Consider the following 24,771-nt stretch of genomic DNA (forward strand, 5'->3'; position numbering starts at 1 on the left):
TAAGAACTTTCTTTGCTGAGAAGCATTTGCTGACATACCAGTTTTGGTTTCAAAGCAGGAAAATGAGAGGAAAAATGTTTCCTGACTTTTCTTTATGAAACCAAAGTATCTTCATGCATGCAAGAAAAAAAGAAGGCGGCCACGCAGGCAGTTTGGAGATGCGTAAGAGCGGAGCTTAATTTCCACCACACACCAGCTGTGTGATCTTGGGTTTGTCTCTCTGGGCTTCCATTTCCTCTGCTCCACAGTGGGGGGAACGGCAGCACCCGTCCTACAGGCCTGCGTGAAGACGCTGGCATGCACGACGTGATGCATGTCAGATGCCTGGCAAAATGGCTGGTATGTGATCAAGGCTCCGAAAAGCAGAAAAGTAACATCAGAATGATCGCAGCAACAAAATACTTATAAAGGCTCCTGGTGGTGGGCATCTTCTACTCATGAGTACTCACCTTAAGATGGACTTCACGGAGAGAGTTTTTGTGGGACTGTATGGAAGGCATATTTTCTGGGTACCCTGGAAAGTCAAAACACCAAATCAGTGAGCAGTTTGGCAATTTCCATCTCTGAAAGAACCGTACCTGGCTGTTTAAAAGAATATACGAATATATATATAGGAATAAACACGTTCTATGGAGGAGAAAATCTTGCTCAGGCTTGACAGCATTTCCCCCCTTCCCTCGTCCCCCAACATTTGTGACATTAAGCATAACTCTTTAATGCATGGACTGACGGGTTCTTGGTGTCCCAGTGCGGTGAGCGGATGAGCCATCTGACCTAGATGAGAAGGGGGCTTGGTCTCTGAGCCAGGAGTAAGATCAGTCGCAAAGGCAATGAGAAGAAAACAGTCTCTACATGTCGATGGGACCTAAATGTAGTATCATCAAGTCAAAGGCTTTTGGAACTAGAACTCACTTGAATCTTTCAGCAAGGTTTTCATAATATGTACTTCTGTATTTTTCTGTGTTTACTGTATATTTTTTTAACGTAGGCTCCATGCTCAGTGTGGGGCTTGAACTCATGACCCTGAGATCAAGAGTTTCGTGCTCTACGACTGGGTCAGCCAGGCCCCCCTCTGTGTTTACTATTTAAACTCTGCTTCTTCTCTAAATGAGTACCCACTGTGACTGACTGCTAGAACTCAATAAATATTTGTTGCATGAAAGGGAATGAATGAAAGGTTGCCTGAATGGTTCAGTCCCATGTCCAAACACTTAGAATAGAGGAGTGCCACTTGCTGTATGCTTTCCAAAAAAGCGGGGCACCTGGGTGGCTCAGTTGGTTGAGCGTCTGACTTCAGCTCAGGTCATGATCTCATGGTTCATGAGTTCGAGCCCCACACTGGGCTCACTGCTATCAGCACTGAGCCTGCTTCAGAGAATCTGCCACCCACCCCCCGCCCCTCCCCTACTGGTGCTCTCTCAAAAATAAACATTTTGTTTATTTATTATTTTAAAGAATTTTTAAAAAGTTTATTTTTGAGAGACAGAGAAAGAGAGAGAGAGAGAGAAAGGGAGCAAGCGAGCAGGGGAGGGGCAGAGAGACAGAAAGAATCGTAAGCAGGCTCTGCACTGTCAGCACAGAGCCCAGTGCAGAGCTCCAACCCATGGAACTGCGAGATCATGATGTGAGCTGAAATCAAGAGTCAGATGCTTAATCAACTGAGCCACCCAGGCACCTGTAAATAAACATTAAAAAAATAACTTTCAAAAAAGATATGATACAGATTTGTAATCCACAAACGATTTATACTGAATGTTTAGCAAAAGGGATTATGATGTACTACACATTTAAAACTTTCTTTCTAACTTTGACTAATTGGCAGCACATATAGAAAAAGGATAAAGGCATTTCTTTAAAAAAATTTTTTTAACATTTATTTATTTTTGAGAGAGAGACAGAGCATGAGCAGGGGACAGTTAGAGAGAGAGGGAGACACAGAATCAGAAGCAGGCTCCAGGCTCTTAAGGTGTCAGCACAGAGCCTGATGCAGGATTTGAACCCATGAACTGTGAGATCATGACCTGAGCTAAAGTCAGCCGCTTAACCGACTGAACCACCCAGGCGCCCTGGGAAAGGGCATTAAAAAAAATTTTTTTTAAGGTTTTTTATTTATTGTTAAGAGACAGAGAGACAGCATGAGCAGCATAGGGTCAGAGAGAAAGGGAGACACAGAATCTGAAGACAGGCTCCAGGCTCTGAACCGTCATCACAGAGCCCGACGCAGGGCCCGAACCTACGAACCGTGAGATCATGACCTGAGCCAAAGTCGGACGCTTAACCGACTGAGCCACCCAGGCACCCCCCAGATAAGGGCATTTCTTATAGGAAACAGGCAAGGAAGGAGTTAGGATTTTCTTTGCGTTTTCGAGATGCACCTGCCAACTCCTCTGTCCAAGACCCGAACACTGGCGTAGGGACGGAGTTCCTCAACCTTGTCAAGCCCATGAGCTCCGACAGTGAACTCAACAATTACATCCATGCCCCCGAAGAACCAGTGATCTCACCCCCACACTCTGGGCTGGGGAGGAGTGTAGCTTTCTAGACAAAGCCCTTCTTATGGGTTCTCTATATCGATCAATGCAGTTCATGTTACAGAGATTTTAGAAGATTTCCGATACAGACAAGTATTATGATGGGAACAGGCATGTTTAAATCCCACATAACCCACGCACTGAAACCCGAGTTATTTTGGTGGCCTTGCTTTTTTTTTTTTTTTTTGCCGACCCCGGCCTACCTCACACTGTGGTCACCTATATAGGAGACCAGCCCTTCTAGAAGAGGGTCTGGAGTCTGACCTTCTTGCTCATCCTCTAACTTAGCTACTTTTCCTTCTCACCAAACACACCAAATGCAGTTTTAAAGAATATCCAGGGCAGCCCGAGGGGGGGAGTGTGTGGAAGAGGAGAGGACCCAGCCCCTGCCTGGCTGACTGTAGCATCTTCCTGAGCTGCCTACGTGGATGCGGAGCCCCAGGCTCGTGGGACGGTGGATTTGTATTTTTCTTAACCACAAACTGGTGAAAGCTCTCCCCCGACATCTTCTCCCTGATGTAGCTTCCCAGAGTTGTTTCCAACAAAAAGCAACCTTTGCTTCTCTGTGTTCTGGTGGGACCAACAGACGCACGGCCAGTGTCAAGTACACGTACGGGCAACACCGGGTGATCACTGCAAGGAAGTGTGCGTCGGATGCTGCCCCCTGTAGGTGGCGGCTGTGTGAGAACAGGCGTCCAGAAGGACAGCAGTGGCTGTCCCCAAGTAAGTGGACTTTGAGTCTCTTCCTTTTACTAGCTGCATTGTCTAGATGAAATCTGCACAGTAAGTATATATTTTTTTTAAGTCTTTGCTTTGTGTTAGAAGAACTACAGCAGAGGTTTACACGTTTAGCTATCAGTTGTAGAACAAAATGTGAGTTCGTGGAGGGGGCGAGGGGGTGCAGAGACACATGCTTCTCTGCATCCCCTGAAGCCCCAGCACGAGTTTGGGGCCCAAAGGGGCTTCACGACAGACCCGTTTTGCCAAGCTCTGCTTTGATTTTTCAGTCCCTCGCTTTCCTTTAGCAGCGCCACTTGGAGCCCCGAGCAAGCCCTGCCCTGCCCTGGCACACAACTCAAGGTCTAGACTAGAGGCTCTGGAGAAGGTACTGGCACTTCTCAATAGAGGGGGCGAACTCATTAGGCCAGCCCCACTGCCTTCACGGGGGTCCTGGGGTCTGACTTCCTCCTCCCTGCCTTCTCCCCAGACCAGCAAGAGGAGTCCCCAGAGCTCCTCCTTTGTCATCTTTCTGGAAGGCTCCCTGCCTGCCCCTTCCCCCTGCTATCTGTGTGGCTGGTTCCCTTCGCTCCCTCGGGTCTCTTTAAATGTCACCTCCTAGCAAAGGTTTCCTGAGCTGTCAGATCTAAGGTGGGTCTCCCGTATCATTCTGCCTTTGTCTCCTTCAGAGCGCTTATCACAATTTATAATGTAGTCGAGACAACACCTTTAGTCAATAAACGCAGCAGAACGCCCCCCTGCACCTGCTCCGCCCTCCCAGTACCTGGCAACCCTTCCAGGTGAGGAGATGGAGTGGCTGTTACTGCCCGAAGGAAGGCAGGACATTGAGAACATCCATTCCAGAAAGGTGGCCAAAGTGTGAAACTATCCTTTCTTGTGTTAGTAGAAGGAAGGAAGGAGGAAGATAGGAAAAACTAGAGCATTAGATACTGCGCCCCTCGATTCCACCATTCCGAGGGCAGGCCTCGAAGGGGGCACAGGGATGCTGCAAACAGACCAAGGTGAGACCTGGAGACACCTGAGAACACGGGGACTGGAGGCTCACTTCCCAGGCATGGCCTTCCTTAGGAATCTTGAAGTCCAGGTAGAACCTGTTTGAACATGATGAGGGGCAGTGACTCAGCAGCATCGAGCATGGACGGTCAGCAAGACTAGAAATATAAGCCTAGAGCGTGCTCCTGCCTCAGCCCACCTGCCCCATGGCTAGCAGGGGAGGTGTGGTGACAGGGACAGAGCTGAGAGACTCAGTGACTAGCAGAGACCTGGGATTGGGTTGCAGAGTTCACAGTGCACAGTGCTATCAATGCAAGGGGCAAATGACTGGGACCATGGATTCCAGGGACAGGCGCATTCCAGTGACACCAAAAAGGCCAGAGGGGACCAGTTACATCAAGGTGATTGCTAGTTCAGAGACCAGATCAGCCACTTGACAACGGAACCAAGAAAGCCCTATGTGAACCCACAATCCTCTTCTCCTGCCACTATGGGGTCTCATAAACCCTCTCCTCATGCACCCAGATACCGACTTCAAGAGGAGCAGGGGGAGGGGAAAGTAATCAGAAAGGCTATTTGTCCAAAAGAGGCAGAGTCATTCAAAAAAGAATATTTACTTATGTTAAATGTCTATTTAATTTTGAGAGTGAGAGAGAACACAAGTGAGGGAGGGGCAGAGAGGGAGAGAGTGAATCCCAAGCAGGCTCCACGCCTAGCGCAGATGAGGGCTTGATCCCACGACTGTAAGATCATGACCCGAGCCAAAATCAAGAGTTGCACACTTCAATGACTGAGCCACCCAGGTGCCCCTAAAGAAAATATTTAAACAAGAGAGACTGGAATAGTGTTATAAAAAAAGAGGAGGGGGGGAAGCAGCAGCAGCCAGAAAACAGCCTTCCTGGTGCAGAAGGTAAGAGGCTTCGGACAAGGGCATGGTCACTTCTCATTAGGCGAGAAGGGAGAAGACAGCCATGCGTGCATTTGAGAACAATGTGCACACAATCCTTCCACATCACCTTCTTTTTAATGTCTATTTACTTATTTTGAGAGAGACAGAGAGGACGTGTGAGCAAGCATGTGAGCAGGGAAGGGGCAGAGAGAGAGAGAGAATCCCAAGTAGGGTCTGCACTGTCAGTGCAGAGCCAGACACAGGGCTTGATCCCGTGAATCATGAGATCATGACCTGAGCTGAAATCAAGAGCCAGACACTCAACTGACTGAGCCCCCCAGTCGCCCCCAACATGACCTTCTAATACCGCGCATCAATTTGGCTTCAGTACAGCTATGAGGGTGGCGAGACTGAGCCCAACTTCAGTGGCACAGGGAGAGAGGGGAGAGCCAAAACTTCCGCAGGAAATAATTCACGAATAAGAGCTAACTCGGTGTTACATTAGATTTTTTTACCCTCAACCTGCCTAAAAAGAGGACAATTTCTGACACATGACATGGGCATTTATATAAACAGAGGCAGCACCACACAGGTTAGGCTGGACTTTGGTGTCATTCCCTGACTCATTCAGTAAATACTTTCTGAGCTGCTTCTATGTGCCAGGTACCAGGCTGGGTGAGAACAAAGCAATGACATGTCCCCTACTTTCATGGAGCTCAGAATTTAGTGAAAGAGACAGCGTGAGTCAAAGAATTACAGACAGAATTTAATTATGCTGGCAGCTCAGCACGGCCTTGCCGCCTTTGGCATCTGACCTTGGCCATGACGTTTAACTCCCCTAAACCACAATTTCACCTATTAGGATAATGCATGGAGAAGATTTAGTATATATGGCATACAGTAAGTGCTTAATAAAGATTAGATTTTATTGTCAACTATGACTATTTTTAATCATCACACAAAGTTCCTAACTACAACTTACTCCGTAATGGTTCCTAGAAATTCTTTCTGGGCTTTTTGAAGAGGCCATGTGCATGCATGCATATGTGTTTATGTATGTGTCTGTATAAAAAAAGTTACTGTTTTTTAAAGTGTGTGTATTTTTAAAGTGTGTGTATACAAAAAATTACTGTGTCTTTAAGTTCCTGTATTATTTCCTTCCCAAAAAGATCTACACGGCAATTTTTGAGATACTATATTGCTGCGGTAAAAGTCAGTGTGCGATGATTAAGTAATAGCTTTCAACAAATGCAGCCATCCAGTGAGATCACCACATAGTAGTGCTAACATTTGCTGAGTGTGGTTTACCTCATTGCTTCTTAATTATATACTGTATTCACCCATTCGAGAGTAAAATGTTCTATCCTTCAGGTATCTAAGCCACCTAAGATTTGATGATTTGGGAACATCCCACAGATGTGGATTTTCAAGTAACAGCTCACTCAATGTAGCCATCAGCACCCTGTGCGCCACAGCCCAGAACTTTTCCTAGTTTACAAGAAGAAAATAGAGAGCATCGGCAGGCTGATGGGCTGTACCAGGTAATAGTATTATATTCTTCCAATAACTTCTCTTGAAGTTGAAGGTCAGCCAGTTGGTCCGTTTCAGTCTTTAACAGCTAAGGTTAATATACTCTGTAAAATACAGTTCTGTGTTCCACAGGCCAGAGATGGAGGGGAAGGGACGTGCCTGGTTCGTGGCTCATTGGGGAGAATTTGTGGTTGAACCCAGAGCTTGGAGGCCCCACTGCTGAAGAGTATAATCCTGAATATCCAAACTCAGAGAACCTTGCAGAAAAAGACTCACTGGAATCACTCTGACAAGGACACTATTCAAACTCGAGCACAGATGCCCCCCAGGTGCAAGCCAGGGACTTACGGTTTTCCTCCAAAGAATTGCACGGTACTGAGGGACGCGCTGATGGTTTTGGTCAGAAAGGGTCACGGACAAGAAGAAGGGGCTCTTCTCTGCATCGTTTCCGATGTAATTCTGATGGACTGCAAGAGACACAGGGTTGGGACCGTGAACATACAACTGATTCTTTCAGGCCCTGGTGGGAGTAGACAGTTTTTCCCTCCCACATGAGCAGGGAGCAAGCATCCTAAACCCAGCTCGGAAAACACCCCAATCATGCCATACTGAGCATTCTCCCATTCAATCTTGGCAGCGATTGGTTCAGAAATGAACATGTGACCAATGCCAGCCAATGAGACAGGAGGAGAAATGGGTCAAGGGGTTTCTGGAAAGGCTTCTTCACTCCTGAAGATGGCCTTCTCCTTGCTCTGGACATGGGGGTGTCTAGAGGTGATGCCTGGAATGGCTGCAACCACCTTGTGACCTGGAGGAGGGCCAGCCTCGATGACCCCGCTGAGCCTCCGAATCCACCAACCCTGGAGCCTGCCTTGCCTCTGAGCTTCTTGGCATCTGAACTGATGGCGCCAGTTTTCTCTAAAGTCCCCCACTGCTCTGCTCTGAGCACTATGCTTTCAAGCATCTGGGAAAATGACAACTTTCCCACTGACTTCTTTTTTCATAAAGGAATATGCCTTGTCTACAGCAAGTGAACTTCTTAGAATAAAACAGTATCAGACTTTTAAAAAGACATCCTTTGTGCCTGATCCCTCTCATTTTATAGTCCAAGAACCACATCTTCTAGAAACACATGCATCTGCCTGATAAGCAATTTATCTGCTTCCTCTCTAATCCTGCGACAGTGATTATTCTTCCATTCACGTTTTCCGCCTTCCCATGTATGTTCACTTGAGCCCTTCTCTTTAAATGGACATCGCTACTAACGACTGTCAGGTGCGGGGCTGAGCGTTTCTCCAGCGTATCTCACTGAAACGCCTGTTCAACCTACTGGGGACGTGTTAGTAATCCCTCCACGTTACAGAGGAGGAAATGAAGTCTTGGAGACACAGAGAGTGGCCAGTGTCAGGTCCTGTGGTTAAGAGTGGCAGAGCCAGGACTTAGACCCACTTTTTAGTCTCCCTGAGGGTAGGGACAATGAGTGCCTTGGCCAGTGTGTGTATACAAAAAATTACTACCTTGGGATGTGGTAGGTGAGAAATCAATGCCTGTTGCCAGCGCCTACAGGACAAGGCCTCACCAGTTCTGAATTGACCCTGGAGCTCAGGGAATCATTTCTTTCCCTCATTGCCTTAAACTAAGTGTTCAACATCTGCTATAGCTCTGTCTATAGTCCTTGGTATAGGATAGTGCTAGGTACTTAGCCTTGGTTAGGTCTAAAATTGCTGTCCACCCTGCAAATTCAAATTGCCATTTAGAATATCTAATCCCCTTTAATTCCCAAGGGATGAAAACAACTGGGGTGCGTGTGTGTGAATAAAAATAAATCCTAGGGCTGAGACTGGAATTGAATCTTCAAATCTACAAAGCTTACTACTAACCTGGCATTAGTGTCCCCAAACTGGTTAGTTTCATATTTTGGGGCACCAGAATAAGTTACACCAACACTAGTTTTCATTTTGAATATCCTTTCATCCCACCCACCGTCATGGCAGAGTTACCTTGTCCTAAGAAATACTTGAAATACCATCTGGTGTGGTATTCCGGGTTCTCTAAGTGCACGTCTGTTCTTCGCCACGTACCTGGCAGGGCGGCTGCATTCTGTAAACGAGCAAAATTGTGCCATTAAGAGGCTTATTCAGAAAGTAAACAAGAAGCCGGCAATGAACCAGAGGCCAAGGAACCAGAAAAGTCCTTGTCAAAAGCATACAAACAGGGCTGTAACCACAAGTTCTCATGAGAAAAGACACCAGCGCCACATCCCAGAAGCATTCTGGGTACAGGAGAAAACCGAGTGATGGGTTCAGTTATTTCCAACTTGAGTCTAACTTCCTGGTTCGAAGCTTTATGTATGGCAGCTGGTGCCCCCTAGAGGCGTGCTCTTCTGTTTGGTACCCCTGCAACCGGCACTTTTCACCCGGAACGCATCTCTGCAGCCTCTTCTTCAAGGTCATAGTTTTTGGTAGAATTTTTTAAATGTATCATGAAATAACACAATGAACGGAGGGAAGTATGGATAAACATAGTGAGTCATCTGAATCCTCTCCCCAAAGATCATCACGATGAATGATTTGGCATGGTCCCCTCTCATTTTGTCTTACGTGTACACGCAGACGTATTTTTCTTACCAAAATGCAATCACACTGAAAATGCGGTTTGGAACTCCACCGACAGGCATGGTGTGCCGCATGTATACGGCAGACTGTTGACACATACTTTTCTGGTTCCGACAGGCCTCTTGTGATTTACTAGGTGCTTGTGGTCACTTGCGGTATCATGTTGGAGGGGTTTCCTTCAATTGTGAGCTTACAAAGAGGCCCCTGTCGGAAGGAACATCGAATTTCACCTAAAGTTTTTTGGCAACTATCGAGAGAATAGCTTAAATCGGGGAAAAATCCTAGTAATGAAATGAACTACACTACTGGTTCTTCTGATGCGGAATGGCTCTTAGATGTCTAGAATACAGCCTACGAGGTCATGGTCTATAGGATCCTTTTGATACACTGCTGGATTGGAAAAAGTGAATTATGTATCATATTTGTTAGTGAGATGGGGGTACAGTTTCTTTTCTGTATGTATTTGTCATGCTTTAGGGATATTATTTTTTTTTAATGTTTGTTTTTAAGAGAGAGAGAGAGAGAGAGAGAGGAGACACAGAATTCAAACCAGGGTCCAGGCTCTGAGCTGTCAGCACAGAACCCGACACAGGGTTCGAACCCACGAGCCATGAGATCATGATCTAAGCCAAAGTCAGATGCTCAACCGAGACACCCAGGCGCCCTGGGGTTCTATTACTTTATAAAGTGAATTAGGACTCTCTTTGTCTTTCACAGGCTCTGGAAATACTGAAATACTCTCCCTGAGAGAGCTTTAAGGGCCAAGGATGAGGCCAAGCACTTTCTGTGCATTATCTCCATAGCATCCCCACTAACTTTATGACATAGATTGTATTTTATCCCCTGCTTTCAGATGAAGAAATTGAGGCCTGGAGACTTTAGCGATGCTGCCTAAGGTTGTGAAGCTCACAGGCAGTGGGGCTGAAACCGAAGTCAGTGCCAGTTTTGGAGGTTTTTTTTCCTTTTTAAACATTTTAATCGTTATGTCATCATCTGTGTTCTTTTTTATGCTCTGCCCTTTTACTCCTCAAGGAGTAAAAAAGGAGGTTAATGTTTAGCATTACTGTGCTTTTATTGAATCTTCTTGAATTAAAAAAAATCAGCTACTGATTGTGTGTGTATGTGTCTATTTTAATTTGGCAATAATTTTGAGCTTATATAAACGCTGCAAGAATGACTTTAAAGGGCATCCTTTTATCAGATTTATCTACTATTAATATTTTATCCCATTTATTCATTTGTTCACTACTCTATACACACACACACACACACACACACTTTTTTTCTGAACCTTTTAAGATGAAGTTGCATAAATAATAGGCCTTTATCCCTAAAGGCTTCAGGGGGGTATTTCCCAAGAATAGAGCTATTTTCTTATATAACCACATATTATATATAAACATATATATATACGTATATATATATATACCTATATATATAACTTTACCAACTTTTGTAAATTTAACATCGATACTTCAGTCTACCATCTGTATTCCAATTTTGTCAATTGACGCCAAACTGTCATTTAAAGCATTTTCCCTCTTCTGTGCAGGATGATTTAGTTGTCGTCTATCTTCAGACGCCCTTCATCTGGAACATTTCCACAGATTGTCTTTTACAACACTGACATTTTTAAAAGAATACAGCGCGCGCACACACACACACCCCTTCTTTTTAAAAAGAAAGCGTCAATCGTTCCGGGTTTGTGTGATGCTTCTCCACGATGAGGTCCGGGTTACACAGACCTGGTCAGAACGCTGTGTAAGCGGAGCCTGTCTGCAGCTTATCCCGTTTCCAGAACGGACAGATGGCTGTTCCTCATTGGTCATGTTAATGTTGATCACCTGTTCAAGACGTTGTTGCCTCTCAGTCTTGACCTTTTGGTGTGACTCAAGAAGAGCCATAATTGGGTTTTGTTCCCGGCAGAATGTCTGGATGATTCATTGTCAACAGTGTTCACTTTATAATCACAAACCACCGCGGGGCCAGTCCACAGCCCGCTCTGCCTCTGGACAGCACGCAGCCATGCTCTGACTCTGGGGGCCCCCAGCCGGCCTCAGGCATCCGCTGCCCAGACACAGGTGGGGTCCTCGGCCAGGCAGATGCCACTGCAGTGGGTGCCACTGTCCCAAGGCCTTAGACACCATCAGCAGAGCCTGGAGGGGAGACTCTGAAGGAGGCGGCCAATCAGGCCTCTGGAGCTTCTCAGACATGCCCAGCACAGCTCCGGAGCTTAGCTCTGTGCTTCCAGATTTGTTAAAATGTCACCCGTGGGCCCGTTCTACCTCCTCCTCAGGATCTCTGTGCGGGGGCCCAGGAACGTGCAATTTCACAAGCACCCAGGTGATTCTGAGGAACACCGGATCTTGAGAAGCAATGCTCTATGCCAGGGGTTCTCAGAGAATCCAGGGAAGGCCATGAACTTGGGTAACAAACAAAAATCTTTCGCTACCTTCTAACGAAAATGTGGTGTTTCTTTCAATTACAAATGTATGCAAAAAAAAAAAGTCACAGATATTTTTAGAACTCATATAGTGACTGCAGACATCTTGAATACTGTTTGCAACCTTTCCAGTTCAAAGTTACAGTCGGTGTAAGACCTGCTGCTGCTGGCCTTGTTACTTAAGGGTATATATTACTGTCTCATAAGTTAGGTTTAAAAGAATCATTCCTGTAACTATTGCAACACAACTGCTTTCCTTTGTGATCGGGTGTGTTTTGTTTTATGCATCCAAAGATATTCTGAGAAGGGGCCTAGAGGCCTCACAGACTGCAAAGGGGGCTACCGGAAATAGAAAATGACCCCCAAACTCTAGATCTTCGGAAGTCCTGAGTCTGTCTTCTCCCTTCCCAGAGGTCTGAACACGGGCCACTGCATAACGGAATAACACAAGGCGACACGCAGACCCTTGGAAGGGGATCTCAGAGTGACAGGCAGGGCTCTGGCCAGCGGCATGACCTGTCCCAGATCTCTATTGCATAACAAGTGCCAATCATGAGGGTTTTTTTTTTAATATTTATTTTTGAGAGAGAGAGAGCTTGAGAGCGCAGATGCAGGGGAGGGACAGTGAGAGAGAGGGAGACAGAGGATCTGAAGAGGGCTCCTCGCTGACAGGAGTGGATACACGAACCTCAAGGTCAAGACCCAAGCTGAAGTTGGACACTCAACTGACAGCCACCCAGGTGTCCCATGATGGTTTTTTTTTTTTTAATGATCAAAAAGTTACCTACTTGGGGCATCTGGGTGGTGCGTCTGACTTCAGCTCAGGTCATGATCTCACGGTTAGTGGGTCCGAGCCCCGTGTCGTCTCTGTGCTGACAGCTCAGAGCCTGGAGCCTGCTTGGAATTGCGTGTCTCCCTCTCTCTCTGCCCCTTCCCTGCTCGTGTGCTGTCTCTCTCTCTCTTTCTCAAAAATAAACATTAAAAGAATTAAAAAAAAAAGTTTCCTACTTAACTTTTGTCTTCACCGAATCCCTAACTAAAATGGGGGAGGAGAACCCAACACCAAAAAAGTCGTGAGTCTCGCTGAGCAAGACACTTCCTGTCCCCTGTTAAAATCACCTATGATGAGGTGTAAAGACAAGAATACACACAAGACCTGACAAAAGAAAGGAGACTTAGCAAAGAAACAAAACAAAGAAGCACTTCTGCCCAAGCCCCCAGAACGACTCTAAAAATGAGCTCTGGTTTCTGACAATAAGTAACAGAAGTGAATGGTACAAAGGGCACGAATCTTGAGGGAATCATAAGTGATATTTAAAATATGTACAGGCCCTCGTGACCACTCCCTGGATCAAGACAGGAACTGTTTCCAGCACCACAGAAGCCTCCTTCACTCACTCTGCCCAGTCAACACCCAACCATACTCTGAACGGTAACCATTATCCTGACTTCTGTGACCATGATTCGTTTTACTTGCTCTTGCACTTCACAGAAATGAAATCAGATCATGTGTTGTTTGTCTGAGTCAGGCTCTGTCTTCAGCCTCGAGTCTGTGACATTCATCCATGCTGGGGACAGAGGAACAGTGCACTCTCTCCCATGGCCGTGTAGCAGTCCCCCGTACGAACGCCACAGTGTGTGCATTCGCCCTGCAGTTGATGGACATATGGATTGCTTCCAATCTGGGGTCATTAAGAATAAAGTCACGTGAATATTCTTGTGTCTGTCTTCTGCTGGACAAAATACCAATTGCTGTTGGGTATACATCCGGGGAGAAGAGGGGACAGATGTTCAGTTTTAGTAGATACTGCCAAACTTCCAAGGGGGATGCACCAATTTACACTACTGGCAAGGGAGGGAGAGTTCTAGCTTTTCCACATCCTCTGGGCAGCACTTAGCATGTCGTTCTCATTTCGGTGGTTCTGGAGTGGGTGCAGTAGTGCCTGACTGTGGCTTTAATATCACAACAAACCCTAGCTCTTTTAAGGATGACCTATTTCACAGAGGATTCCAGAGACCCAGAAACTTTGTCTACGACATTTAAGAAGACAATGACACCATGAGCATGTTATTTGACATTAATAAGCCAGTTTGGAGGAAATACTCTGATGGGCTCATTTGCCAGAAAACTAAAGCTTAACACTGCAGATGCCCACACTTATGCCATTTTATTTTATTTAGTTTTTGGCCAAATGTTTGTTTATTTTGAGAGAGAGAAAGAGCACATGTTCATGGGGCAGGGGCAGAGGGAGAGAGAGAATCCCAAGGAGGCTCCACACTCAGCACAGAGCCCTAAATGGGGCTCCATCCCATGACTGGGAGATCATGACCCCAGCTGGTATCAAGAGTTGGGCACTCAACCGACTGAGCCACCCAGCCTCTTATTATGTTATGCCTTTCAGATGACGGTTTGCTAAAAGGCATTATGAAGAGTGATAAATTCAAATTCTTCTCTGCGACAGAGGTGCCTGACCACGCCCACAGTCTTAAATGAGTCTTAAGACTAAGAAATCCTGAATCATTCCTGTGCTGAATTCCAAAGCCCACAAAACCTCTTGGTTGACCTTCATGGTCTTCACCTCATTTATCCTTGTGCGATGAGGAGAGAAACTGAACGAATTTGGCTGGATTTTGAGGAGAATGTAATCAGAATCCGCATAGAACACCCTCATTTTACCGGACTATTCGCTCATGGTTGACTTTAGGCACGAAAGTCACATGACACGGACTGCCGACGAGACCTTTCGTTTTATATACTGCCTGGGGGTTTTCATGGTTTTTTCTAGAATGAGGTTCGATTAGTGAGTGAATGCATTTAAACAGACTTTACTTCAGTTTCTAGGTTTAAATTGCAGAAGGAACACTGAGAGTAAAGAATATGAATTTTTAAAAAGTACACTAAAGTCTTTTGAATTTGCAAGTGGAAATATAAGCTGGTTTAAAAAAGTGAAACCACACACAAATTAAAATCCCCTTCTCCTCCCCATCTTCCATGCCCTGGTGCTCGGCCTTTCCCTCTAAGAACCATTCTACCAGGTTGGGGTGGATAGAAAAATTAAACACTACTGTTTTTTTTTTTTTAATGTTTTATTTATTTTTGATACAGACAGAGACAGAGCATGAGAGGGGGAGGGGCAGAGAGAAGGAGACACAGAACCGGAAACAGGCTCCAGGCTCTGAGCTAGCTGTCAGCACAGAGCCCGACGCGGGGCTCGAACCCACAAACGTGAGATCTGACCTGAGCTGAAGTCGGAGGCTTAACCGACTGAGCCACCCAGGCGCCCTAAACACTACTGTTGAGCAGAGATGTGGAAATACGTAAACAGCACAAAAGGACTCACCGTGGAAAGTTAAGGTTTTCCGGCTTCTTCCCTGACCTGCCGTGCCCCTTCTCTGGAAGCAATCACTGTTAAATTCTTCTGTGTCCTTTTGGAGACTTTCTTGCATATCGACAGACATATTTACCTTTTTTTTTTTTTTTGGTTTGCTTTTAAGGAAATGGGATGATAAACTAATCATTCTGGAACTTGCTTTTAGATCTAATCCTATTGTAAACACGTTTCTATGGTATACACTATTACTTAATTCTTTCTAACAGCTACTAAGCATTCCGCTGTATAAATGTATCATAATTTATGTAATTATTCCTCTACTGATGGAAATTGAAGTTGTTTCCAGGTGGTTTTTTTTTTTCTACTTTAAATAATGCTATATAATACACTTCCTAGCAGTAGAACTGCTGGCCAAATGGTACACACATTTTTAATTATTGCTAATTGCCCTCCCAAAGACTGTACTCATTTACATATACCCCGACAGTGTGTAAGAGAATCCTCCCACGCGAAGGAAGAGAGATTTATAAAAGGCTCAAACATTGTCCCTCTGTTCCCCAATACGCTAATTGATACATACAAGTGAGCTGTAAGGGAGGTCTCCGGTGACCCACCCAGGGGTCACACTCATTTTAATTAATAATCTAAATGAGCACGCAGATGGTGGAAGAAGCACACTGGAAGGTAATATGAAGCTTCTCAGGGGGTTAGCTAATAGGACAGGTGACAGAATCAAGATGTCAAAAAAAACCCTCTTGACAGTAAGCAGTTATGGGACATGCCGATGAGATTAAATTCAGTATGGACAACGCAAATCCCTATGTCTGGCAACAAATCCAAACTGCACGAATACAGGATGGGGAAGGCCAGGCACTACGAAGCAGGAATTGGCGCCCATTTCGCCCATCAGGAAGCTGAGGCTTGGAGAAGTTGAGTCATCAACTGGCGAATGACAGACCCGAAGCAGGAACCCAAGCTTGTTTGACTCCAAAACGGTCTACACACTACACGTGCCATGACCACCTTGCAGGCCAGTAAGAGCCCATGTGAGAAAGACTGAGGTGAGGGGTAGCATATCGAAGGTTCATAACGAGGCTTCCGAGAAAGAGAGTGTGCAAAGGACTGAAGGGGACGAGCCTGCTCCACCCTGTGGCTGTGGGGGGTGCACCTGGAGCCCCGAATTCAGTTCTGAGCACCTCAACTTAACGTCAACCACCTCTCCGGGTGGCCAAGGAGCAGCAGTGAAGCTGGTAGTGAGTGGAGCGGGGTCCAGGTCTTAGAAAAACAGCAGATGTCCTGGAATGCTTGCGGCCTGTCCTGCTGAAGAGGGCTAGGCTGTATGCTGTGGGCTCCCAAAAATGTAAACAGAAACTCTGAGTGGAAAATGTACATGATGAGTTCTGTCCAATAAGAACCCTTGGAACTTCCTGAACAACGAGGGTGGGAGGGGAGGGGGCCACAGAATGATGTAATCATTGATGGCCAACGATTTGATCGATCATGCTTATGTGTGGAAACCCCTTTGTGGAGGGGACCTGGGGCGGTTCCAAGGTGCTGGGAGGGTGGTCCTCCCAGTAGGAGCAGGGAACGTCCGTGCCCGGGGCATCTCTCCCATTTGGAGGCTCCTACGTCACACCCTTTGTAATCAACTGGTGATAGTAAGTAAATTCTGAAATTCTGTGCGTTGTTTTAGTAAATGATTGGACCTGAGGATGGGGCGGGGGCAGGGGTGGTGTGTGAGAACCCCTGACTCTTAGCCAAGTGGGACAGAAGTGTGGGGGTGACCTGGGGACCTGATACTTGGGTCTGGGGTCTGAGGTGACGGCAGTCTTGTGGAGCTAACTCTGGGTAGTTAGTGTCAGAATTGAACTCAACTGTGGGACACTCAGCTGGTGTCCAGCGGGAACAACTGATGGAGGAGGAAGCCCGTTTCCCTTTCCTGCAGATGCTGCAGGGCCTCATGCCTCGGTGGGGGCCTGGCCTAGATGAACTCTAAGGCAGCAAGGAATAGGCTCCGGATGGGCGCTGATGTGCAAACTTCTTATTGGTCCATGGCCAAGCATTTGGAGAGCAAGCATCTAGGAACATTTATAAGCAATTTGATGTTCCTGTGACACCAAAGTCATGTTCAGTGGATTCATTTCTTTAAATAGAATTCAGACCTATCCGGGTATAATGGAATTTGGTGGGGAGTTATACCAACAGGGTGCTGTATACTGGTTGTGCATAGTAGGGCCACCCTGAGTTCTGCAACCGATCGGAAATAAAAAACAGGTCCTTTATCATCAGTGGTCTCAGAAACACTACTCAGAGGCCCCCCGTCTCACCGTGACACACCTGGGAACCATCCTATCCAAGTAGGGCTTTTCCTCTCACTTTGCACCATGCCCCTTCAACGTCCCCCCCGTGGTACTTAACCAAAATCTGCTATCCTCTTATGTGTCTATGTTACTGTTGTTGTTGTTGTTGACTGCTCCTCCTGCTAATCTATGAGGCCACAGAGAAATGAGCCAGAGAATGAAGGTTGGATGAGTGATCGACATATTACATGAAAGGCACTCCTGATACAGCTTTTGTTTTGGTGTGATGGGATAGGTTGTTCAGCCAAGACTCTCACTGAGAAAACTAAAACTACTAGAAAAACATTAAAAACATCTCCTCAAAAGCCCTGGAGTGCCTGTAAGATAGTCAGGAATTAACAGCCCAAACAGGCAAGTGGGAAGCCAGAGAGGTAAGAGGACCGTGGATATCTTTTTAGCTTGAGGATATTTGTCAATCCTGTAGAAGCTAAACTTGGGGCAAGAAGGCAAAGAATCAAAACCCCAGACCTGCTGAAGCAGGTCAGTCTAATAGGAGACCTGCCCACATTACACTGGGGCCCCAAAGGGCTACGCGTGGAAGGAAAACGTGAAGCAGAAGAGAACCCTCTACCCCAAAGACTAGAGGCAGGTTGCCCCAGTGCCGAGCAGAGCTGAGCGGGGAGCGCCTCTGAGGTGTTGTGCCCGCAGGCCAGGCTTCACGTAAACTTCAGCTCCCTTCTGCACCACGCAGGTGGTTTGGGAAGTCTCAGGCTGGGAATTTAGCTTTTGGTGTCCGGCAAAAGAAAATGTGAACTCTTACTCCGATTCTGACATCAACTCGAATTTCTTTCTTCCCCACATCCCCAAGCATTTCTCCAACACCAACTGGGTGTTCTGAAACGCCACTCCATTCTGACATTATCTGCCTGGAGACAGCCTCAGGTCCCACCGGTGAAGGTCTCCATCCCACCAGATGGCCTTCCCTCCACCACTGATGTCAGTCTCAAGGCCGGGTTGTCACCTGTCCTCTGACCAACTGGCTACTGATCAGAGGTTCCAATGACCCCCTCCTGTGTTTGATTAATTTGCTAGAGTGGCTCACAGGACTCAAGAATAACATTTTACTGACTAGATTACTGGATTAACTACTAACTAGATGTCTTACAAAAGAACGTAGTTCAGGAAAAGCCCGATGGAAACTGGAACCGGCTCATAGGGTAAGGTATGGGGATGCCCTCTGGGCCTGCCACTCTCCCCACATCTCCCTGCATCCCCACCCAGAAGCTCTCTGAACTCCGTCATTTGGGTGTTTATGGAGACGGCATCAATTGATTAAATCACCGATTGAGCTGTGATTGAAGAAATCATTGGCTGTTAGCAACTGAACTCAATCTTCAGCCCTTCTCTTCTCCTTGGAGGTTGGGAGTCAGGGGCGGAATGGAAAATTCTACTGCCTGTAATTGTGTGGGAAATTTCTCAGGTAACCAGGCCGCCCATCCCTAGGGGCTTTCCTATAGTCACTTCATTAATGTGACAAAAGACAACTTTATTGCCCTCTCACCTAGGACACTTAAGTGTTTGGGTACCTCTGTGTCAGGAAGTGGGCCAAATATACAGTTCTTATTTTGAATCACAATGTAACACTTCCTACCCAAAGGCAGCCAATCTTATCCTCCTATTGGTCCTGAAAATTCGTCTTCTAGAACAACACCAGCACACCATTAGGTGGCTGCGCACCCAGAGACACCCACGACACTGCCACACCAGGAGCACAGGCCAACTTCACATACTGCAGTTCTCGGTCACGTCGGTAAAACCAGTGTACTGACCATGTGTAAAGAAATCAAGGCAAATTCGACATTATCTTCAAGGAACAGTAAGTATAAGAAGTAACTGAGCCGAGGTGCTTGGGTAGCTCAGTTGGTTAGGTGTCCGACTAGATTTTGGCTCAGGCCATGATCTCACGGTTCATGAGATCAAGCCCCGGGTCAGGCACTGGGTGCTGACAGCATGGAGCCTGTTTGGGATTCTCGGTCTCCCCGTCTCGGTCTGCCTCTCCCCTGCTCGTGTTCTCACTCTCTCCCTCTCCCACAAAATTAACAAATAAAACTTAAAAAAAAAAAAGAAGGAAGTGACTGAGCCACTTTGAACTAGGCAATGTTTCTTCGAAATGATATGAAAAGCATGAGCGACACAAAGAAAAAAATAGACGGACGAGACATCATTAAATTTAAAAACCTTCTATGCTTCAAAGAGCACAATCAAGAAAGTGAAAACACACAGTCTGTGGAGTGGGAGAGAATTTTTGCGAACCACATATCTGATAAAGGTGTAAGGCCCATACAGTATGAACAGCTCTTAAAATTCAATTAAAAAAAAGGAGAAATAGCCCAATAATGAAATTACTTTGCAATTTGTTTCTTTGTGCTTTTGAAAAATTTTAAGGAGCTCCCTACATTGTCCCTTCTAGTGCACTGATGGCTTTCACTAACTCAGAGCAAGTCAGCTTCCCCCCCCCCAGTCGCATGTTGCACTAAGGTCTTTTGTCAGGGTGAATGTTAACTGGCCAGAGGCTTTAAACTGATGGCCATCAATACAAAGCACAGGCACAGTGCTCCAACTCAGCACTCTCACTCAGTGGTTCTGGGAGGAACAAAATTGCAAACAGTATTTGAGTCTTGCTATCATATTTCCCAGAGAAGCAATCTGAGACAGGGCTGTGTTTTGAACACAACAGACCACAGTGATTTGTGAAATCAATAACTCCACCAAATGGTTCCAAAGAGGTCAAGTGCACCGCCCGCGGTCATGCTGCTGGTGAGTTGTGGACTCACCATTTGAATCCAGGTGGTCTGACTCCAGAGCCTCTGGAGGCGATTTCTCATCCCCGACCAGGTCCAGAAGGTGTCCTCTGGCACGTGGCAGGGCCAGGTGTGGAGTGCTTGGTGAGCTTAGGACTACATGTATGTCTTTCCTAGGAAGTGTGGATTTCCTCTAGAGAGAGGTTCTGGGAGGGGGCAGAGCGCTGCTTACATGGGGTGGGAAAAGTCTGGTCCAGTTTGCTCATTCGAGGCTGGGCTGACGTTCTGCAAAACTTTTGGTAGCACAAGGATGTCTTGAGGCACAAAATCCTCTGGGGTCTCTTAGTACCTAGGTTCTCAAATTGGAAACTCGGCTTGGTGGCTGCTAGTCTTGTGGGCCCTGGAGAATGAAGACTTAGTGTCTCTGCTCCTGGTTTAGCTCCTGGGACACAGTTGGCTGCCCGAGTCTGCGGTAATAAGACTGTCTCGTTTCAGGAGCTGGGCCATGGGGGGAGGGCTGTTTCCAAGTTTCAGAAGCAAATTCCCCTGGGAGTTGCTTCCTCTGTGTGGGTCAGCTGACATCACTTTGGAAAAGGAGAAGGTGGGCGTCGGAGGTCCAGCCTAATACAGCGTGGGCTCCTCGTGCCGCCCAGAGCAGTGGTGAGGACACCACGTCTGGGTGTGTGAAGTCAAGGCCACAGCTGAGACCAGAGATGCCTCCCGAGTGCTGTGGCCTTTCACGTTAAAGCGTCAGGCCTTCACCCGGACCTGATCGAGGCGGCGGTCTGGAAAGCAAGGCCGGCAGCGCAGCAGTGACCGTGTAAACAACCACAACCATGCTCGCCATTGCTGCCACCACTCAGCGAGGGCTTACTACATGGTGGCCATAGTACCAACAGCTTTACCAGCGTGGCTCACTGATTCCTTTCAATAATCCTGAGACCCTTTCCATTCTGTGGGTGAAGAAGCCGAGGCTCGGAGTGCCTGGGCTTCTGGCTCAGGGCTGGGGAGCTACGAGGTGGGGGAGCGAAAACTTGAACCTAAGCTTGTCAGACTCCAGAGCGGGGGTGGGGGGCGCTAAAGCACTCTGGTGGCCTCTCAGAGAGGCAGCAAAGAAGGAGAATCAGGGATGATTCCAGACTCTGAAGGTAGTTCTGGCGGTAGACCTCCAAGAGCAGAGTGGGCAGTGGAAGTCTGAAGAAAGGCAGGCAAGGAGAGTCCCTGAGGCCGGCAGCAAGGAAGACCAGGGGACCCCAGACAGAGGGCTTGGGCCCAAGGACGGTGGACAGGCACCCTGCCCTGGTGTCTTCTCCGAGTAAAGGTGGCACGGGGCAACTGCAGTAACTCTTGCCCCTGCTGCACCCTGTGTTGCTCGTATGGCCGAGCCGAGCCGACCAGCTTGGCAAAGGGGATGAGCTAGGATTCTGGGTCCTTCCACAAAAGGTGTCACAGCTGTCAATTCTTCGATTCCATTGCTGGCAGACTACCTTTATGTCTCCCTGGCTTTATTATAGATCTTTTTTAAAAATGTTTATTTATTTTTGAGAGCGTGCAAGTGGGGAGGGGCAGTGAGAGGAGGACAGAGGATCTGAAGCACAGCTCGAACTCAGGAACCATGAGATCATGACCTGAGCTGAAGCTGGGTGCTCAACCAACGGAGCCACCCAGGTGCCCTGATTATAGATCTTTCAAAGGGTTTGCATCACCCTATTACTAGCACTGTCCATACAAAGAACAATGACATTTCCCCTTCACGTCTGCTTCAAGGGAAACTCTGAAGAGCTCCGTTTAGCTCTTCCTAGGCTGCATTTAGGCAAGTGTCCTGTGGTAATGAGCATCACAAACTCCTCGCTGCTGTGTCACAAGTGCCACAGCCAGGCCTTAGCTCCCGGTGCTATAATCGTGTGTTTATGACGACAAGGGGGGAGGGGGCTTCCTTACCTCATCTGAAGAGCCATTTTCCACTCTGAATCTTCCAGCTCTTTGGATGGCTCCATCGGCGTCACTGGAAATAAGCTAGGAGACAAGAGAGCTCTCGGTTAGGTAGCTGGGTCACCATGGGCAAAGCCCTTCTGTCTGTCTGTGTCCGTCCTATACATAAGCCAAATCCCATGAGAGCTGGAGGCCCCAGCCTGGAAGATAATGGTCTTTCTGAAGCCCTGTCAGCCAGGCCCTCACAAGGTCGGCCCCCACAGTCTGTAGGAAGCTGAGGAGTGAGGACCCCCTGCCCCCCAGCAAGTGCAGGAAAACGAGTGTGTCAAACCTAAATGTGAACATTTCCAATAAAACCTAAACGTGAGCATATTCCCAAACTGGACACCATTAAAGGGATGCTCTGGAAAAACAACCTTACTACATATCACATGTGGACAAGGGCAGCTCACAGATGGCAAAACCGAAAGAAAGCCAAGTCTCAAGTTCGGCCGTCTTCACAGGAAAGCCTAAAAAACAATTAATGGCTGGCATGAACTCAAGGCTCTGCTAACAGCACAGAAAGCTCTTGTGGCTCAGTTTGAAACGGTCTCCAGAAGGCCAATTAGCCCCTTCCGAGGCGGGCAGGCTCTATTTGAGCTTTGGCAACATGACGCTTGCAAATAGGCCGTTTTCAAGGAACTCACTGGTAGGGCGAGATGAAAGAGATCGGGGCCTCGTGCATCAGTCCGGAAATTACTGATTCAAGATTTCATTTATTTTCTCCCCAAACTCATAGATTTCTCAGTAGCAACTTGGAAAAATGACACGACTTTTTTTTTTTTTTTAACCAATCTGCCCACAATTTGTAGCAAAGATGTGGCAAGAATTTCCATTTCCCAGACTCATTAGAAAGCGCTTGCCCCGGGGGTGGGGGTTGGGGGACACTTGTTACCTCTCTAACTCAAGGCTCACCTGGTCAAACAGATACACAAGTTCTTAAGAAAGATTGTTAGATCATAGTTTCGCTCGTGTTAAGAGATGTGAAGGTGTGGAAATGTAAAAAAAAAAAAAAAAATCAGGGGAAATTCTATAAAACTTTCCAAGGACAATAATTTGCAAAAGGCTGATAAATCTTTTCCACGATAAATATAAAAATAACAGTCTCTACTATTTATTGAGCGTTTCTCCATGCCGTGTTCTCTTCTGACCTTCACGTGCATGATTTTATTTAACTCTCAAAACAGCTGTACAGGTGGGAGCCATCCCTGTTCTCATTTATCAGTGAGGAAACGGAGGCAGAGAAAGGTAAAATAACAAGCCGTAGTCACATACTCGTTAGTATATGGTAGGCCTGGGAATGTGACCACAGGCAGGCAGACTTCAGAGACCTATTATCTTCACGTACCATTCTCTTCGGAACGTCCGTGAAAAGGCCCAGGTTTGAAACTTGCTCTTTATCCTGCAAAACCATTTCTAAAAACAAATGCAAGGATTTTTATATGTATGTCTAGCTATTTATGGCGTCAGATTATTCCACGGTCGGTAAACTGAAGATGAGCCACAGAGGCTGTGTGGTAAGGAATTTATCGCCTGCCCAGGGCACCTGGGTGGCTCAGTTGGTTAAGCGTCTGATATTGGCTCAGGTCATGATCTCACAGTCCGTGGGATCAAGCCCTGCATAGGGCTCTGTGCTGACAGTTTGGAGCCTAGAGCCTGCTTTGGATCTCTGTCTCCCTCTCCCTGCCCTTCCCCTACTCATGTGCGCACACATACTCTCTTCTCTCTCAAAAATGAATAAGTATTTTAAAAAAGGTTAAAAAAAAAGTTAACCCTGCCCAACAGAAGTGTGGCCTTTGGCCTTGGCTCCTGAGAGGTGATCTCTGAGCCCTGGGAATGTTCTGCAGGAGGGTCCGTTTCCTGGGACTTTGAGCCACGCAGGAAAATAGCCTGACTTGTGGCGGGGCTTTGGGTTACATGGTATGAGCTCTGCCTCTGGGCACCAAGACTCAGGTGCGCCTCCCTGGTGCACGTATGTCACATATCTTTGCCAGGAGTTCATGCTGTCCGTGACCCCACGGCGAGAGGACACCAGGAAGCTGCATTTGGAACCCTCCTGGATTCTGCCCCGTGTGGCTGCCTGTTCCCTTGGCTGATGCTAATCTGTAACCTTTCACTGTAATAAACCATAAGTGAGCTTCACAGCCTTCCCTAGACTCTGTGAGTCCCCTTCTGGCAAATGGTTGAACCCAAGAGTGGCCCCGGGAACCCCTGGACTCTGCAGCTAATGTCAGAAGTGAGGTCTGGTGGGCTGTGGCCTAGTTTAGAAAGGCCAATTCTAAAGTACAAGGGCAAGATGAACATAGGTCTCTTAGGGTCACTGCCATGTTCACGGGGGAAAGTACAGAGGATTCAGCGTCAATTTCTTCTTTGCCTGTGAGCTTCTACTCACGGCCTGTTAAAATATTAAAATTTAGGTCATGGCAAAGAGGTTTCACGTCAAGTGTTCTCAGTATTGGCTGCCTCGAGGGCTCTGGGAGAAGTGTTCCGAGGTCACATCTGGAGAGAAAGGAGCTGCCATCAATTAATTATGTCTGACACAAGTGTCTAAAGAGACAGGGGGATGAGCACTCCCCAGAATTCGAGGTTGGTGGATACCTCTCTCGAGCTAGTAACAACCAGAACTCA

The 24,771-nt window shown here is 47.0% G+C and overlaps 1 protein-coding gene across 1 annotated transcript in view; it reads right to left on the bottom strand.

Annotated features, from left to right (window-relative positions):
* GARNL3 (GTPase activating Rap/RanGAP domain like 3) overlaps positions 1–24,771 on the bottom strand; it is a 141,549-nt gene that overhangs the window by 53,351 nt on the left and 63,427 nt on the right. The window contains exons 4-7 of the mRNA XM_029921076.1: positions 22,114–22,188; positions 8,682–8,781; positions 7,030–7,148; positions 450–514 (exon numbers count right to left, since the gene is read on the bottom strand). Coding sequence (XP_029776936.1) covers positions 450–514; positions 7,030–7,148; positions 8,682–8,781; positions 22,114–22,188 — 359 coding nt within the window. The remainder of the gene's footprint in view (positions 1–449; positions 515–7,029; positions 7,149–8,681; positions 8,782–22,113; positions 22,189–24,771) is intronic.

Source organism: Suricata suricatta, chromosome 13 (assembly GCF_006229205.1).
Source record: "Suricata suricatta isolate VVHF042 chromosome 13, meerkat_22Aug2017_6uvM2_HiC, whole genome shotgun sequence".
NCBI lineage: Eukaryota > Metazoa > Chordata > Mammalia > Carnivora > Herpestidae > Suricata > Suricata suricatta.